We start from the raw sequence: 19,950 nt of genomic DNA, 5'->3' as shown, positions 1-19,950 counted from the left end.
CAGGGATTTTCAACATAGCAGAATTAAGGTTTTTTTCACGTGCTTTTAGATTGTTTTTACTCCTTAGTGAACAATGACTATATAATATTTAGGAAATCAGGGTCAGTAGAGTAAATGCTTCTGTAGCAATGTGGCAGACACACCTTTCATAACTCATAAAGTCACTACTGGAAAGGCACAACTGGGTCACAGAAGTGCATGGTGGGATGCTGCTTTCCAGTTATGCAACCAGGGTAACTAAAGGTTAGAGCAAGTACTTGAATAACGAGCTTTTTGCCAGAAAGAGTGGAACAGAAAAACAGTGTTTTTAAATGCTGGCTTCTGAGCAGCAGCCGCCTAACGTGTCTCGTTAGGAGTCATCACACCGAAATAGAACCGGATGCGTCAGAACTTTGAAGAATGGCAGCTCAACATCCCAAAAGAAAAATACATCTGCTTGTGTTCCAAAAGCAGATTCTACCGGTTCTCTCTTTCCCACAGATGATACTAGAGACATTTGCAGCATGCTGCTCCACTTTTTCTCCTGGCTCACTGTCACTAGCTTTATCACTCATCTTTTCACTTTCTCTATCATCCAGCAACGTTTCCTACTTTAAGGAATTCCAAAGTTTGCCCCGTTCTCTTTCCTCCTTCTATGCATATGTTGCTGGATTACTTCTAATAAACATAATTAGTGCAGAATTCTTACCTAACTTCTGACAGAGGAAAAAGAGAGGAAGGAAATTGTGTTTCCACACTATGATTTTCTGAGGTTTGGAAAGCTAGGACCATAGCCCAAGGGCACAAATTATGACATAACCAGCAGCTAACTCCCATCAGGTTCAGGGATATTAGTTACCAAATCCAAAAGCCATTGCAAAGAGACTAAAGAAAACGGTGGTCTTTTAATCACAATTACATGTCCTGTTCCAGCTGCACACCAGATAAATATATTAATCAAAATGACCTCATTTTAGGCATGCGTAGCAGTGTGTTATATAACCATGTTAAGTATGCTATTTTATTTTCCTCCCGCCAAGGAGAAATGCCATTTGTCTCACAAGAGTTCCAAATAAGTCTGGTTATAAAGTGATGGAGAAAAGAACAGGAGGGAGAGACAAAAGTGAGAGCATTAATAAGCAAAGTGACTCATTTCCCAAGAGCAGAGGTGATGTTACACTCCACTTCTATCTCACGACTCTGTAGGAAACTAATGTTGTCATCAGCAGTCTCAGCATTCCTAGCATGCCCAGTATTTCTCAGGATGGGAAAACCAGATGTGTGACAAGGATGGACACTATATCTTTTGGGACCTCATTGGTTCACAGCATTCCTGATTTGTTTTCAATGCTGTTTATGAAGGCTGCCTCCATAAACAAGGATTTTGCAGAATCCCCATCACTCTTTTTGTTGCTCACTTCTTTAGTGAAAAGTGACATTCAATTAATTCTTTTCTACTGCTACTAATGATGCTTTAAACGAGTTCAGAAGCACCCTTAAAAGTAGAATACATCCCCCCACACACAACAAGGCTGAGGCTTGTCTAGATTCATACTGCACTACAGAAAAAAGGACCAAGAGGCGTACATTTTTGCAATATAAGATCACTCAGCCAGAGAACTCTGATAAGTGCTGAAAATGTGAAAAACAAATGGCAGGGTATGCATTTCCCATTTGCTCAATACACACACATAAAAGAAACACTGTGTAGGCTTCACTGCAGCATACCAGTGCGTCCAAAACTCAAAGGTTAGTTACATAAATGATAAGGCGTGGGCTTAAATGCTTCATTCAGCTTGTTAATTACTTGCTTTGTGGCCTGAGCCAATGTTCTGAAGCAGGTTCATCCAATATTGTGCTGCTTCCTCTGAATTTTCATTTACTGTGTTAAGCTGAAGTGCTGGGAACAATTTGTTGCAATACCTAGGAAGAGTCTGTTTTCTTTTCAAGCAATTCACAGAACAAACTTACTCAGACTAATCCACAGATGCTCTTTAAATGTCCTTGCTATTTCAGAAAATTATGAAATTTAATTCTTTGAGTATTCTTCTTAAACAAGGGAACTGCTGGCTGCATAAATATGCATGTGCTATTGGCGTATGTTCGAGGGCTCCTTTTTTGTGTTCTTTTCAATCTACAGATCCAATGTGGGGAAATGAATGGCAATGTGTTAGAAAACTCTCAAAATGCTTATTATGTCTCTGGCAGAATATGAGAAGTTACATTTTACTAGCAGAGGGTAATATTTCCACCTTCAATTCAGCTAACTGGGACACCTTGTTGGTAGGGCTCTTCAATGCCATGGCTATGAACAAGACCTCATTACTGAGCAGCCCATCCCCAGCCAGACAAACCAACAATCTATTTCCTGAGATGTGCAGGCAGAAACTGGAGTTTAGAATTCCTTACCTCTGTGGAAATAAATCGTACTGTGTTGGGAGAAAACCGTAGTTTTACCTCAAGATCTTTCCTGAAGATTGCACCTGGGAAACCCGAGATTTACATCTAACAACAGAATTTGTTTTAAAATTAAAACTTCCTAACCTGCTTTGATTTCAGCAGTGTATACTTGCAGACAGTTTGATTTGCAACTCAGACATGGGCTAAGAAGCCTATGGAGACCTTGAATTTAACAGCTACAATAATGTGCAAGCAAATTGAACACAAACACCTCAGAAGTTCTTGACTACCTGCATTTTAAAAATTTAAAAACATCCTTCAAACATCACCTTTCTATTTCTACATGAAGGCTCCATCTTTTCTTTCTTTGGTAAGGATGTCACTTAGAGATTTCTGAGTCACAAATGCAGATTAGAATTTGGATTTGAATTACATGTCAAAAAAGGAGGCTGAGTGAAACAGAAACCTCATCCAGTTCATGATCTGGACCAACTGCAAAACACAGATCCCAGCTGCAGATCTGGGCTGAAGCTCTCTGGCTGTGTGGACTGCTGAGGGAAAGGTGATGACATTATCATGCTGCCACCCTATGTAAAACCTTCTTTCTGTATCATTCTCCAGACTTTTCAGGAGTATTACTTCTGAAGTTGCTCATTCCTTTTGTTTCTTCATTTCATGTTATTTTCCCTAATTCTACTGGCTTGCTGTACTTTGCACATTTCCTTATTTCCTGCCCGTGGGTCATATTCACATCATTTCATCAATATTTAACCAGAATTACTTCCTACTGGAATCAGTACAGATTTCTGCTTAAAAATTGATGGTGCAATATGGCCCCATATTTCTGTCCTTATGCACCTGTTCCCCTTGAGGTACAATCCCCCCATGTCTTAATACCTTAATTCTTCATATTGTTCAGAATAGCATAAAAGTCATTACTCTATTTAAGCTATCAAATGAATAACATTTTTAAGTTAGAACATGTATAAAAATGCCTTTTCCATTAGCAAGTGAGACTCAGCCACACCATTTAGCTGATTTCACTACACCGATCACTTTTGTCTTCAGGCTAAACATTGTTTCTTCAAACTGAAGATGAAAACTACAATTAAATATAGGCCACAGATGTTCAGAATGCAGAGGACAAAAATATAGGTTTCATAACTCAGCAGTTATGCAACCAGTTGCTTTTCACATATCAAAATGAGCATTTAATTTTATCATCTTATTTACCCTTAATCTCAACACAAATAAACCTGTAAGGAGTCCTTGAAATGGTGAGACTTAAAGGAAGATATTTCTGATCTATTTTAATCTTTGATAATAATTTCCTCAAGATGTTCATTATTTTCTGATTTAACTTCAGGTCCCTAAATATTCAGACATCCAGTTCTCCATTGCATTAATGAGACACCTAAATAACTTTGAGGATTCAGTCTTAATTTTGTCACTTCTCTGCCAAAAGCTAGACTGTTTTAAAATCTCTATTATATATAGATGCTATTACCTTACCTTCTGCATTTTACTTAAGGTATCTACCCTGATATTCAGTCCTCTCTGGGACTGGCTGCGTGACGCCCTGCAGCAGTGAAACCTTCATCTAGTAGAGCACAGTCACACATGCAAGAGACAAATTTTTTATAGCAGCTGAATCTAGACTATGGAATTTAATCCTTTAGCAGATAAAAATGATCAGGGGAATAAGCACTTTCTGTACTTACATAAAAATCCCATTTTCCAACTTAGCTTCCCTCTAGTAAATCACACATATTAATTCTCTCACACAGAAGTAAAGCAGCAAACAAAACATGCTCGGTAAGTGGAGACAATGTAAAAAAGAGAGAATGTTCTTCTTACAAATATTTATACTTTTAGCCTGGGTTTATACAGAACTTCACCTACAATATGGTCCTGCATGTCCATCATCTCTGAGAAGTTTTGAACAAGACTTTAAACCAGTTTTTAAAAAATATTCCTACCACCTCTTCCCAAATTTCAGCCTGCCAGCCAACCCCCCAACATACAGGTGCACACAGAGAGAACTTGGTGAACTTCCAGGTGGCTCTGGACTATCTACAAGGTGGGTGGAGAATACAGGGACAGGGAACAATGTGGTGGAAATATGGAAGAGAAGATACACAACTCTGTATGAGAGAAAACTTCTTCGGTGTCACTATTCACAGAATTAACTTCTTAATTATTCAGAAGACACTTGAATATTTTAGCAGTATAAGCACAGTTCCCAGAATAAGAAATGCAAACTAAGCCTTGCCAGGTATTTCACAAGTTTTTAAACTAAGGCCACAAAGCACTGTCTTAATGATAATAACAACCAAAGTAGAATAGGGAGACAAAAGGTTTGCCCAGGCAAACCTGGGCACTCATTCCCACAACAAGTCATGTTTTGTAACCAACAAGATAGGCTTTGTAGATATGTCAATCTGTATTTTTCACTAGTGTGCATATGCAGAACTAGTAAGCTTTTATTTTTAAGCCAAAGAAGTTCAGTTCAGACACAACCCAGAGCCTCACAATGCCATTTTTGCAGCATAATTGCACTCTGAAGAATGCAAATCAGACAAACTAAGAGTCTAAGATTTCTTAGAATAAAATCCATGTAAACATCTAGAAGAGCTCTTGACCCTTTTGCAATGTCTGAAGAACTGGAAAGCTGCACAAACAAAACACTCAATAAATCTGAATTACAGCTGCTGGTAAAAAACCCTATTATGTGTGTCTGCTCATTCTGGGTCCCCAGAGCCCTGCAGAGGCAGAATCAGCTGTTCCCAAGCCCTGAAGAAAACCTTCACGAATCTTTTCTAGGAATCTGACACGGGTCGGTTGGGTCTGTCAGGTTCAGCCAAGCTGCCTGAGTCAAGAACAGAGTTTTACTGGTAACTTGGAGAGAGACAGACAGAGAGATGGTTGTTTTAAAGACCCTATAATAGCCAGTCTGAATCTGGCAGGCCAGTTCCTCTCCACAGCACAAAGCAAGCTTCTCACAGTTTCTAAATGAAGCACAAAGTCCTTAATGCAGTTACTAAATGAGAAGTGGCATCTCAGTGGGCTGCCTCAGTGGATTAATTTTAAATGCATAATTCAATATAGACCCACATAAACCTTTATGAATAGAAATAGAGGTTATATAAGCATGTTCTTACAGCATATATTGCAAATTTAAAGGCCAGTTTGAGTATAAATCAACTCTATCTTTTATTAATATTTTCACCTTCCCATTGGTTCATTTCTCTAGCAAATGTGCTAATCAGATTACTTCCTCACTCATACATTGAGATGCCTAAAATAAAAACAGCATTTCATTGCCAGAGACCAACTTTTTCCCTCAATCCTTTAAGAAAAGTTTACACTGGGTTTATTCTGTGGAGGCAGTTTGCAGGAGTGGAAGGTGAAGCCACCATTTCACATTGGTCAAAGCCAACCATCCACAAGTCCTGCAGGTCTCTCAAAGCCTTGTCTCACCAGAACATAAAAGATGCTGGACAAGTTTCCATAGCAAACCAGTGCTAGAAGGCAAATTTGCAGAACATATTCCATTAATTAGGTATCAGGCAAGAGTGAAGTTGGATATCCCATGAGATACCCTATAGAAAACAGGCAAAAGCTCGACGTCTGCTCCCTGCCTCCTTTGGAGCCAAAACACACACACTCTTCTGGGAAACCAGAATGGAAACCTGCTTCCTATTTTCAGCCCTTCCTAGCTAGAGAAAATTTGCCTCCAAACATAGGCCTGCATTAGACACAGGCACTTCACTGCTTCTGTGACAATAAATGGTCACAGGCCATCCAGTTTTGCTCTCATTTCTGTGCTTTAAGCACACAGCTGTTAACTCATCAAAGACTTCAGGGAGCAAAAATAAACTGAGACCCACCACAAAAGTATTTTTCATGCTGTAGACAGACTGTTTCCCATAAACTGATTTCTTTCAATGCACATCACTGCTCTACAAAGAATAAAGGGGTAAAAAAAGGTTGGTTTGATGATTCCAGAAATACAAAGACAGTCATCTTTTTAGCCAGGGATTAATACTGCCTTCAAGCAAGGTAAATCCCTAGCCCAAAGAATGCCATTTTAGCAAAACTGATTAGCAGCCTCACCAGTTAAAAAAATATGTCCAAAGCATTAATATAATTTATTATTAAGCATAATCAGATTAATTAGAATCAGAACGTCAGGCTTGGACTATTAGTAGAAATATTTATGATTATGTGTTGATAGTAGCAGCTATTCTGCTATTAGGCTGTATATTAATAGAGTGACTCCAAAATTAACATTGTTTATAAGAAAAAGAAAATTCTATGGGTTTAAAAATAAAAACAATCCTCCAAATACCTCCACACTTTGAGAGTTCAGATCCAAACTCAGACCAGAGCAGCATCTCTGCATTACAGTTCCACAACACACAGAACCAAAACCTCAACTCAGCTGTGGTCAGGCTGTGAAATAATCTCCCACCTTGGGCAGTGATAGACAGCTTAAACAAATGACATTCACCCAATTCCTGTCAATTCCAGTGACTTTGGTGAAGTTGCAAAGGAGGCTGCTGCTGTATGTAAACTTGAGGAAGTCAAAGAAGCCAACAAAACTATTTCCAGTAATGAAATACTAGAACTGTTAATTACAAGTCAAGTTCTGAAAGGGCTACCTAGGTGTCATGGTTTGAGCCTGGCACAGAGCCAGTGCCCCCATGAAAATGCCTCACCCTGGTGTCTGCTGTGAGATGTGACCAGGAATAAGCAAAACAGGCTCTAACTTAAACATAAAGACCACTTTATTACTTAAACTACAGGAAAATAGGGAAAGACTATAAGGAAAAGAAAAAAATTGAAAACCTTACAAAAACCACTTTTCCTCCTCCCCACTCCCTGACTTTCCCAATCCAATACATTCTCTCAAAAAACACCAACTGCCCAGCCCGGCACGACACTTTAGTATACTCAAACTGCAGTTCATGAAGAGGAAAGGAGTCCTTCTTGTTCCATAGGCTTCTGGAAACACACTGAAACCTCGGATGCTTCCTTGTCACTTCGGCACCGCCCGGGGAAAAAAAAGTCCTTTTGCCGCTTGTGACATGTTCCTTCCATGCCCAGTGCTCTCACCACCGAGACATGGCCAGAGCTGCTTTTAGGGTGGTCTTTCAAGGATGCCTTGTCTCACTCCAAAAAGGCACAGTCTCTGCTTTTGGGACAACTGTCCCCCCCATATTTTTCCAACCCCCTGGGGCCGGGGGGTCCTCACAAATGAACCCTCCTGGTTTTGAGGCACTGCCTCCCCCTAAATGCAGTCTGTGTCACAGGAACAACTGAGTCCATGGCTACAAGAAAAAGTCCAGCCAAAAGGCCACTCCAAATCATCTCTCCCCATCCAATCATCTCCACAATCTCCGGGCCAAGTCATCTCATCTCTCATCTCCCTTCTTATTCAGCTTCGAGGAGGATTAGCATTTTTCTGCAAGGCCCCAATCATGCAAGAAAGGGTTAAAAGTTTTCAGTCTCTGCTGTCGGTCCCGGAGCGACTCCCACGCACGCTGCCCACACGCTGCCGCTCCGGCCGGGCAGTCTCCCTCCTTCTCCTCCTGGCTGGCTGCTCTCCTGGGGGGAGGGGGGGGGGGGCTGGCTGCCCGATGTCTCGATGTCTCTTGGGGCTCCCCCACCCTTCCATCCTTGAAAGCCCCCTCAACCCCCACCTCTGTCCAGGCCCCAGGCCTACCGCATGGCTGGCCCCTCCCCCGCCCAGCAGCAGCGGGCCGGGCGGGGAAGAGATCTGACCTCTTCGCCCGACGATGTCCAAAAGAGGAAGTGCCAGGGCAGTGCCTTGCTTTTAACCCCTGTGTATTCTCGGAGGTGTGTCCAAACCCCACTGGCTACACCAGGTGTCAGTATGAAACCCAAAACCTTCATTGGTTTGACCACAGCTTCCCAGAATTCCCACTCCTTTCTGGTCAAACCATGACACTAGGAAACACAGATATATATTCAACCATTTTTATACTGTAGGCTATCAGGCAGTCTTGATTCGGGGCAATTTCCCCCAATTTCAACACAGTTCTGGCATAGCTAAGAGGAGACTTGACCTCAAGTTGTTTACTGGGATTTATTTTTGAGCAATGCAGAAACAGAAAGGCCCAATTATAATCTTATTTAGACCAAACTAATTCCATTGGCTTTAGCAGATTTGTTCCCGTCTGACAGAGTTGTTCCTGGGATCTGAAAGAAAGCCCCAAGTGCCACTTAACACCGGAATCCTTGTTGTTATTTCACATTTCTTTGGAAAATTGCATAAAGAGTGTTGCTGTTTAGGTCACTCCCTAAAATAAAAAACCTTTACTGCAGTACTGTGGTTACAGGCCCACACTGTTAATAAAAACAAATGCAAAAGTCTAGGAAAAGTATGAGTTCTGTCTGGAAAATTGTCATTTTTTTCTGCTCAGTCAATACAAAAGAGTGCGCACACAGTTCTGAAACTCCCATTATTAAACAGGGTGGCAAGGCTGACAAGCAGCTGGTCCGAGCAGAAGAATCAGCTGTTCCAGCAGCTCTCACACGGCAAAAGCCAAGAGAAAGTAACTTTGAGGGCTGGGTTATTATGCAACGGCCCCGGTTACATCAGCACTGCGAGGGAAACGCCAGGGGAGAGTCAATAAAATAAACGCGGGGATGGGAGAGCCTGAGAGCCGAGACTGCCCGCGGAGAGAGGGGCAGAACGGGGCAGAACGGGACAGAACGGGGCAGAGAGGGGGAAAACGGAGCAGAACGGGGCAAAGAGGGGCAGAGGGGTGCAGAACAGCCCCAAGACATCCCCGGCTGAGGCTGCCAGCCCCAGAGGGACCCGGCCCGACGCTCCCGCCCCTGCTCCGCCCCGCTGCTCCCCAGTGTGAGAGCAGCTCATCCCTAACCCCAGTGTGAGAGCAGCTCATCCCTAACCCCAGTGTGAGAGCAGCTCATCTCCAACTGCTGCTCATCTCCGGCTGCTGACCCGGGCACGGAGGGTCCAGCAGGGATGGGAATCGGCTCTGCCACACCTCGAGTCTCCACAGAGGGGTCCGGGCATCCCACCGTGCCACCCCGGCTCCTTCTGCTGTGTCATCAGCTTGCAGAGAAACGAACTGCCCTTCTAAAGGAGTGGCGTGCTCTAAAAATCAGTTAGTCAGAGCAGTGTGTCTGTGTACTCTCACTATTGCCTTCACAGGTGAAATCCATAAGAAAAAGATTGAAGATAAAAAAACAACATAAACAAATTACATTCACTCAATTCCTGTCACTTCCAGTGACTTTGGTGAAGTTGCTGCATGTGAACTGAGCACACTGGGCCAAACCAGTGCCTTGCAACCATAAAGCCACAGGTCCTGCAGGAAACCCACAGAGCCAGGTTAATCCAACACGCCATGGAACTCACCTGTCTGGGTAAGGACTGACCCCAGCTGTCTCCAGAGAGCCCTAAACTGAAGCTGCACCAACACCCCTGCTGCTGTGTGGCAGGAGGGAGCTGCTGTCAATGCAAAGCCAAACGGGCCGGGCCCCTCTGGGCACAGGGGCAAATGCACTGCATGGAGCAGCTGCTGCTCATGGGGATTAAAGGACTTGGGTGACTGAGAATGGGGGTTTAGAGGTGATTGCTTGGAACTTCTGAGCACTTCAGATCCCATTTTGGGGTGCATTTCCTAGGAATAAGTGAAGACCTTCACACCCAGCAAGTCTGAGACAAGCACACATCCCAGAAGCATTAGACTGAGCACAGCCCAGAGCCCCACCAGCCTGGTTACCAGGCTTGGATTCCCAGGAGTAAGTGCTAAACCCAACTTTTCTCCCATCCACGTATGCTTGGACTCAAGACTGAAACATTACACTTTGTCACATCAGCCCGTGCCATATCAACCCCTGAGTTATATTGTCTGAATTTGCATGACGTGGTTTGCTATTAAAAAAATAACACACTTTCCTGAAAGCTTTTGTTCCCCTTTGCTTAAACATCTCCAAAAAGGGGCCTAATCCAATTTGTCCAGTGAAGAGCAGGATCTGAACCACAATCTGCCTTTGGACAGGCCCCATGGGGTCAGTCTAAGCCTCAGCCCACACTGAACCATGGAACACCTTGCAGAATTGGGATTTAGTAGAAAATAATGCTCTGAAATTCTTAAATAAATAGCAAATGAGAACTCATATTGATTTTTATGGCATTTTACAATGCAATTATTTTGTGATCATTCTACCACAGTATGAAGTACATCTCACAGCCAAAGCTCTTATTTTATAAACAATGCAAAGTAAGGAGACAATTTTTTTATAGGGATCATAACACTAAGGATGCTTATATAATAAATTATTCTGTCAAAGTGGAAGAAAAACCCCCACAAAATGAGGCTCTGCTCTGATTTCTTTTCATGCAATTACAGATGAGGTCACACATCTTTGGGCAGAACTCCCTTTACAAATTGAATGCTGTACTAAAACATATATTTATTCCTCCTCTTTGAAATATGCATGACTCAGGATCCAAACTGAGTCCAAAATGCCTCTTATGTTTAAAACACAGCTCTAGTTTAATGTAGATATATCCTAATTTGTACATCTAGCCGTGACAGAAATGTCACTTTATTTACTCCTGTATGAATAAAACATATTCCTACAGCTCGCAAAGTCCAGGGAAGTTATTTCTCCCACAGGGAGAGCTGGTAAATTTGCACCTTTGGGGTGCAGTCACCCCTGCACTGCTGCTCAGGGACTGTCACTTTACCCCCTGCCCATGTCACCGGTGGGACAGGGACATTCAGCAGAGCCCTAGTGCCGCCCTGGAGGAGGCAGCAGCAGCGTCCCCTCTGCCCTGTCAGCTCCCAGCACTGCCAGGGACACATCAGGGGAGGCTGCTCGTGGAATTGCAGCTCTATGGAAACACAACACAGCCCCAGGACTTCGACCTTTTCCCATCCATGCTGAAGCGGCTGCAGGGAACTCGTTGTGTAACTTGGGCGAAGTTACCTCAGTGCCACAGAAACATATTCCTAAGTAATGTGGAAAGGCTCTAATTTCAAGGCAGTTAATCCCACCCTTCTGTGTTGGAAAAATACCTGTAAATCAAAACTAATTTGGAGTCAGAATGGTATAATAGAGAAAATGCAAGGAAGTATTGGTTTAACAACACAGATTAGGGTGAACTTTGAACAAGGGTTGCCAGTATTGATAGGTGATCCTGCATTTGTCAGCTTTTCATCCAAATTCCATAAAATAAAATTCCATAAAATAAAATTCCATAAACTGACCACAAAACAGGTTAAGTAAAAATTGGACTGACTACAAAAGAGATTAAAAATTGATCCCCAAAATGAAAAGTAAGAATGCTTAGAGAGGGAAGAAATATACTCTGAGGCAGAGAGAAGAAAGGCTGGAATGAGGCTTCCAGGTACCAAACAACCTTTTCCATGTAGAATATTGTGCCAATCAATCTCTTCCTCTTTCTATTTCTACATCATAGAAAATTATATAAATTAAATACACCATGCTTCACCCATTTCCATACCTGTTTCTTGTTTAGTGACTAACTTGGCTTACAGATCAGTCCAAGACTTGACAGCTAATAATCCTGTTTAGATAATCTGCCTCTAGATTCTTCTTCTTTGAACTGCCTCTAAAAAATAAACAGCTATTAAAATAGCTTCTTTTTAAATCAATCCTAGCACAATGTGAATAAAAATAGCATCTCACATTTTCCATAGTCAATAATCTGCCCCTCAAGTCAGAGGAAGCTGCTAATGTTTGGCTTAGCTCACTCCTGAGAAGTTGCATTTTTAATGCACAGATCATACAGCAATTCCCTTTAAACTGCTGCTCTGTGTGGACTTGATCAGCAGCTCACAACAGATTTTGATTTGCAGTGCAGTCATGGTGCTCACCTGCTCAATGCATTGTTCAAAGCAATGAGCTCTGGTATCCCTTACATGCAGGGAGAAATGCAGGAAAAATCACTATTTAAAGATTCCTTTCAGTGCCCTTCCTTGGCCTTAGATCAATCCCACAATGGAAGGGTGATTTCAATTGCAGCTCACCATTCTCAGCCTTTCATTTCTCCAGCTGAAGTTTCACTCCCCATCGAGCCATGCCCCTTCAACTACCCAGCTGGAAATACCTGAGTAACCTTTGTGTTCTGGGCAGATGAATGGGTTTGTGCTCCAAAACCAGAATTACAGATTATTTCATCTGCCTACCTCCATAAAAGACATAAAAAGCTGCTTCCAATGACAAACAGAGGTTTCAGGGATCCTCTGCACCAGGAACAATCCCAGGCTGTAGCCTGTAACAAATATTGATACTTTGGGTGCAATATTTCCTGACAGCATAGAAGAGACAGAATTCTATAGTATAGCAAGCAAATCAAGGTCAGAATCCTAAACAGATGCTCAGATTCCCCAAGAGGTTATTACTAATGTTTTGGTGATGACTGATGTGACAAATTTGTCAAATCTTATAACCAGTATAAATCTCTAAGAAAATTGTAGGTAAACTATCAAACATTGGAGGAAAAGACAAAGAGAAAGGTTTGCCTTTTTATTAGGCTGCTAATCCCAGCTCTCGTTACCTGTACCCTTCATATCTGTCCTCTTCCAGGAATAGCTCTAAAGGACAGGGCACCCTCACAGATATTAGCCTGGCTAAAATCCTTCCTGTATTGATCTGGAAAGCACTTAGGAGAGCAGGTGGCACCACTCAGGAACTGCAGCTTTTCTGAGCTGAGAGTTTCACTGTAATACTTCAAAACAAATTACATCTTTTATTTTAGACAAGAGCCCTTAAGAAGACATAACATAATACATATGGGGGCTCTCTCTATCCAAATTCCTACATGAGAAAGCTGGTGTTTGTGCTTTCCCCTCATTGTGAGAGTGCAAACATCCACTGAAATCCCCCTGCGCTGCTCAGGGATGGCACCAGCACCCTCTGCTGTCACACAGAGCCAGGTCGCAGGCACAGGGGATGCAGAGACAGCTTCCTGCACCCTGCACTACAGACTCCGAGCCACAGAACCTCTCAGCGACATTCTGCAACTCTGCACTTCAACACAGCTTATTTTCAAACACAGTGACTGTGTCTAGAAAAAAATCACTCAAAATGAGCTTATTATATTAGTTATTTTTACTCACTGAACACCTAAAAACTACACTAGAACAAGAACTCAAAACTATGCTAATAGAGTTACCAACTTCTGCAAATGCAACAATAAATCACTGATCTTTCAACATTTATCTAATATTCCCATTTTCTAACCTCCTGGGATTACATGAGACTCAGTTTTGATGCTTTCTCTACATGCTTTTTGTTCTCTTAGTTGCAGAGAGATTTGAAAACATTAACTGCAGAAATGCAGAATGCAAGTGAATTTCAAATATACATCACATGATTCTCTAGTGTTTTCCTTCTTTGTTAAAGCACTCCAAAAATCTCCTAGAGCAGCTTCTTTGAACACACATAAACAAGTATTTTCAAGGCTTCCTATGACCAACCCTCAAACCAACCCTTCACAAAGGCACAGTAAACTCCAGGGCAACAGGAGAGCCATCAGCACTCTCATGATGCTGTAAACTTAGATTTAGAAAAGTTCTTTAGTCTGACCAGCTTTGCTGATCAGTCTTAACTCACACAAAATGACCCCAAAACAAAATCTATGCAGTTTATCCATGTACAGAGTCAATATTGACCAAAGACCTCTTTTTATTTCTTCCTGAATGAATGAGGGCCATCCATCCCTCTTCCCAGAAATGATATCATCATCATCACTGGCAACAGCATTTAATAGTAAACCAAACTGGGGGATGGAATAAAAAAGGGGTTCCTTCAAGGATTACAAAAACATATATACATACCGAACATAAAAGACAGGAACAATATTAAGATCGAAAGGAAACACAGGGAAAGAGAGATTATAGAATCCATTGCAGTGCTTTGGGTGAAGAATCACAATCCACATTAACAGAATGAGAAGAGAGTTCCCTAAATATAGAAAGGCCTGTGTTTTACACAGGGTCAGTAACTTGTGGTGGGATGACAACTGTACAGAACTCCAGGAATCACAGCTGAGTAAATTATTTTACATTACACTCAAAAGTTTCAGAGCAATACAAAAGTTTCAGTTCTTTGTAAGGAAATATTTGCTTCCTAAAGCAGAGAGAAAGAAGTTACAAAATAGGCATTAATTACCAAGCACTCCTTGTTTCCTTATCAAGTGAAACTCCTATTCTTTCTGGTGTTAGTCCAGAATAAATAGTATCTATGGATTCTGAGCCTTCCTGGGCAAGTAAGTTTTCACCTTTATAAAAAAAAAAAAAAAAAATCACAGTCTAGCTCCTAGTTAATACTGTTTTCAAATTGCAAAAACTACATGTTAAATTCAGGCCCAAAATGGAAGATTAAAGTCTTGCTTGAGCTGATCTGAAACCAATTTTCTTTGGTTTGCAGTTAATCCTATCATAGATAATATTTTCCTTTTAAAATTCTGACCAACTTTCCAGCTAAAAACAGTCAATCAGCTTTCAAAGTTTGCACTGACTGTAAACAAAAACTACATAAACGTGCAATTCTGCAAGAACTGGAAGCACCAGTAAGTGCCACTGTCTCTTATGCCACCAACATCATTTAACAAAGCTTGATTTTCAAATGTCTGCATCCTTCAAAGTCAATAGCAAAACTTTTGTGAGTTTGAGTGACTGCAAGGCCAGGCCCTGAGAGGATAATCCTGTTCCAGCTGCACATTCTCAGACTGATGTTGAGTTAATGGTTAAAGGCTGATGAGACAAGAAGGAAAGCAGATGCCCCTTTTATGACATCACATACAATTGACTAAATATACATCCTTATGAACATGGAGGGGGACATTTCTTGAAAAGAAGATGCCACTTTCTAAGGAGCAAGTTCTCCCCCTAACACACTCTTTAAGAGAGATGATTGGCTGAGGAATCTCACCAAAAAATCACTATTTGCCATAATTAAAGAAAGGAAGGAATTTTTTTTTAGTAGAGTGTTTAATTTGCCCAGATTTCTAAAGGTACAACTAAAAGCAGACACATGCTACAGTGGGGTGGTTTTCCAGTGCATGGCAGAGAATGGAGTGTGCAGCTCTGGGCCATTCCAGGGAGCATCTGTGAGCAAGCACAGGACCAACAGCACTGAGACTTCAAATCACACAAAAGCCAGAACCACTCCAGCTCAGATGTGTTCAGACCTCCCAGCTATCACAAAAGAGATCATTAACCATCTGAAGCAGAGTCAGGCTGCCCAGCACAGAGCCCCAGAGAAGGAGCTGTGATGACATCAGTGTCCATGACTCACAGTGCGTCAGTGCCCAGCACTGGGAATATTTTAAAGCATACCTTAATTTCTTAGCTCAAAGCCAAACCCTAAAAAACACTGTACAGTCTTTTTAAAAGAACAAGTTTCTTTAAAAGAAACTTTAAAAACATATTGTGCTAGAGAAATGTTCCAAAAGCCTGAAGCGTGTCTTTTCAGAACACCATCAGATGTGTAAGCATATAAAAAATGAATCAAATTTTCCTAGTGTCTGGTAGTAGGAAATGCTCAGCATCCTAATACATCAGATTAAGCCCACAGTGGCATTTCTTCATTATGTCTTTATATACAACAGCCTGATCAAAAGTTTTAAGGCTCTTATTTCTCAAAAGAAAAAAAAATGGTCACAGTAGAGAAGGGATTAAGTGGAGTTAACACAGCTATTGGCAATGCAAAGGATGGTCTTGTCATTTGCTATTGTACAATCTGGGGCATTTCACTCCATGCTTTGGCTTTCTTCTTGGCCAGGGAGAGCCAGGGAGGTTCAGCAGGACTGCAGGGTGTCATTGGCAGGTTAGGGGAGAGCCTGGCTTCCTTTCCAACAGCAGGAACCACAGAAGCTTCCTGAGACATTGGTCCAACTTTACCTGCCCATGAGAAGACACACATCACTCATCAGAAATCTTGAGAGCTAAAAAATCAATTTCTGCCAATAATATTTTCTTCTCTCAAAATAAACTGGTTTACAGCCCAAAATGCTTGTGACTCACCAAGAAGGCAAAGGAATTATTAATTGGCTATTGCTGGCAGTCTCTGGCCCAGCTACAGCAATGGTGAGGACCAGCTATTTCAACAGGAAATTTGATACTAAACAGTGAGTAATGTGCCCATAAAATAATCATCTCCTCAGTCCAAACAGCAAGTGTCTAAACCCAGATAAATGAAGGACATTTTTCAAAATTCTTCAAGCATGTGAAGACTATAGCCCCAGTTATTTGTCTAACTCAGATTCCTGATTAATTAATCTCCTAATTTTTCAAACCCTTGATTTCTAATAAAGTGCACAGCAAGGAGTTCCACAGGCTAATTATGTTCTGTGAGAGCAGGAAAGTCTAGGAATAAGACTTCAGAGTATGCAGGAAAACAGAAACAAAATAGCTGCAGGATAAGAATTACCCCAGGCTTGCTGTGGAGTTAAAAGTTTATGTTTTCCAATACTGAGAAGACTTCTCAAAGATTTCTTTTAGTCTTCACTTCCAACACAAATATTGCTCCAGCAATATTATTGAATACCAGGTAGGAATCAAACCACTGCTTTATGTACTTCCACTTGTAAGCCATGGTGGTAGGATTTTGATGGTAGTGGGTGTTCCTCTTGATGCAGCCTAACAGATGCCTGTCATCCTCACAAAGGATGAAGGAACACAGATAATGCTCCTTTGATGGCTTTGAGTTCCTATCTAGAAAAGTCCTGCTCCATTCACTTTGTCTGAAATTTTTCAAAGTTAATGTCTAAGCCATGTTAAGTAAAAGAAGCTTGATCTTGCTCACACTGAAATCAATGGAAAATATCCATCAGCTCCATTAGTCACTCTCCATGAGCAGAGCCAAAGTAGTTCCCATTTTCACTCAGGAGGTCTCTGGTTTTTAAAAGTTCTGGCTGGTTGAAAATTTGTGCAGGAGGTAAACTATACTTAATACTGAAGGTCCATTAAACAGGCTGCAGCTCTACATACACAAGACATTTTCAGATTTATCTAAGACGAGGTAGGAATTCAACTGTTACTGGAATTTTGATTTTGAAAATAATTTCCCCATTTTGGGAGAGAACCTTCGTTATAACAAACACAACAGTCCAAATAAATAACTCCTCTGGATATTAACTCTACATCATTTCCACCACCAGCACTTTCAAACTCCTGGTTGGGCTAATGGGAACCAAATCAGAGAATTTCTAATTCTGCTGTAAGCACAACAAAGGCTGCAAGTTCTAGTAAACAAGTAGCAGAGAAATTTGTGAAGTTCTGAATTTTGACCAAAGGCTGCTGGGCTTCCAAGGTTAGGATGATGCAATATACAGAAATCCAGTCAGCCTTTCAAAGGAAGACCTCATCTGAGCAGAAATCAGCCTGTTTATGTTCCCTCAGTTTGCACCTAAAACCATAAGACAAGCAGAACCCTTTTTAAGAAGGTGTGGTATTTTAATCACACATAAACACACACAAAATTAGCTGCAACCAACATCAGAGCTTCTGTGTTGGTGCAAGCACCCTGAGCCAGTCACCTGCTGTGTTAAGGGAGAAAGATAATTTTGTAGAGCCTGCAGGTTCAGAAATGGCTAACAGCTCTAGCAATAACTACTACAGGTAGTAGCACAGAGGTGCTGCCAAATATCTCCAGTACAACAACTCTGGGTGCTGCTGGATCACACAGGGAAGGAAAAGGGGCAGTGCATGGGCTCTTTCCAGACAGCATCTCTCACTGTGTCAGCTGCAGGAATCTGCAATGGGAAAGCCACAGGTCTGGCACAGGGGTGCATTTATTCCCTACTCAGGCAGTATCTGCAATCAATAGCTCTCAGCTAGCACAATGTGCTTTTAGAGCTGAAGGATTGGCTTCCCTGTGTGTAGCTGGAGCGTGCTGCTGAGGCTTGGCAGCACCCTGGTGAGCAGGGAGGGAGAAGCTGCAGCCCAGCAGAGCCTTGGAAGAGGCAATGTGAGTCACCAAGTGAGTCACACTCTCCCCCTGCATCTTTCCTGCAGAGAAACAGAGCTAAGTGCTCAGGAGAGGGCCCCTCCAGCCTCTGTGCTCACCTGAGGGCGAAGCTCACTCTACATAAATTATCCTTGATACACGTTTATCAAATTATTCTTGATACATGTTTATCTATCCAACATATCCTGCTTTGGAAACTGCACACTCTCCATATGCCACGCTCTTCTGCACCTCACAGCTCTTATTGTTAGAAAGTATTTCCTAACATCTAAGCTAAACATCCCCTGGTGCATGTTAAGTTCATGTTGTCCATAAAAACCAGTCTTGTCCGCTGCAGAAAATTTAGTTGTCTTTTCTAGACTAAACAACTCCACTCCTATCAGCATTTCCTGGCTGACTGGAGATCTAGAAGACCTGACCTTTTTTGCTGCTCTCTTCTGGACACTCTCCAACTTCAACTTCTATTCTTTAGTACTGATCTTGGCCAGTAATAAATCACTAGACTGTTTATGTGCCATTTCATGAACTGGCAGTTGAGATAAGAGTTCCTCACTTGCTCTCTCTGCTGAGCAAACAAGCCATTATGTTGACTTACACAAAAACCATGGTCTGAATAGGCCTTACATAAAGTGTGCTGATTATAAAAATGGTGTCTTTCTTCCCCCATCCCTGCCACCCACACCACTCACTGGTGCAAACTGTAGCCCTACATAAAGAAAGAGAATACCTGCTGCTGCAGACACACCAGTCCTTCTCTGTGTTTTCTTGTCCTGAGAGCTGGGAGGCATCTTCTTCTTCAGAGTGTTCGCACCAGCACAGAGCCCTGGCTGCAGAGTGAGGAGAGAAGAAAAGAATGCAGCTGTCTGCCAGCCATGGGCACTCCTAAAGCTCACCCTGGCAACTCCCAAACCTGCCTGTGGAAATGCAGCAAAGGCCAGGCAAGGGTGGCTGGGAACATCCTGGAGGAGGGAGGGAGAAGGCAGTGAGGAAGTTAATGCAACTCAGAGCAGCTACATAAACATGCTCTGGGCAATCAGAAAGCTCTGAAATGTTCAGGTTTGAGCAGTGCAAAGGAACATATAGGAAAAGAACATATAGGAAAATCCAGCTGTGAAATGAATCCCTGTGACAGTGCTGTCCCAGGCATTTCCTCCCTTGCATCACTTGTCAGTCTCACTGTTTTAGGGGCCAGGCCTGCCAAGCTCTCTTTGGGCAATGCTCACAACACACCTCCCACGGAGACAATACTGAACAGTTTGCAGAAGTACCCAGGCGGCCTGGGGCAGGATTCACACCCATGCAGCATTACTTGGTACCCTACCTGCCCTTGATCCACTTTGGCCAAAGCTTTGTCTTCATCTTTGCGTTCTTTGGCAAGAGGGTGGTCCTGGAAACCCTTTCGTTTCAGCTTTGCCATGGAGACCCAAGCTGGTTCAGAGGAGGCAGTTTCCAAATATGGAGAGACTTTTTCTACAAAAGAAGCATTTTTGAAGTAAAGAAGGGATTTAGGTCAAGTCAGTCTAAAGTTAGTTCTTCACATTTTAAATCCTTCAGCATCTGTAACAC

The 19,950-nt window shown here is 42.1% G+C and overlaps 1 protein-coding gene across 8 annotated transcripts in view; it reads right to left on the bottom strand.

Moving 5' to 3' along the window:
• Positions 1 to 14,079: 14,079 nt before the first annotated feature.
• The window catches only part of KIAA1210 (KIAA1210 ortholog), a 50,613-nt gene continuing 44,742 nt past the window's right edge, over positions 14,080 to 19,950 (bottom strand). For all 8 annotated transcript variants that reach the window (XM_064712515.1, XM_064712514.1, XM_064712512.1 and 5 more), the window contains 3 exons: positions 19,706 to 19,854; positions 19,112 to 19,211; positions 14,080 to 16,316 (listed from right to left, as the gene is read on the bottom strand). In XM_064712515.1, coding sequence (XP_064568585.1) covers positions 16,144 to 16,316; positions 19,112 to 19,211; positions 19,706 to 19,854 — 422 coding nt within the window. In that variant the 3' untranslated portion in view covers positions 14,080 to 16,143. The remainder of the gene's footprint in view (positions 16,317 to 19,111; positions 19,212 to 19,705; positions 19,855 to 19,950) is intronic.

The sequence above is a fragment of the Zonotrichia leucophrys genome, chromosome 4A (genome assembly GCF_028769735.1).
Source record: "Zonotrichia leucophrys gambelii isolate GWCS_2022_RI chromosome 4A, RI_Zleu_2.0, whole genome shotgun sequence".
NCBI lineage: Eukaryota > Metazoa > Chordata > Aves > Passeriformes > Passerellidae > Zonotrichia > Zonotrichia leucophrys.
The sequence above is the reverse complement of the archived record's forward strand: the minus strand, read 5'-3'. Positions and strand labels throughout refer to the sequence as shown.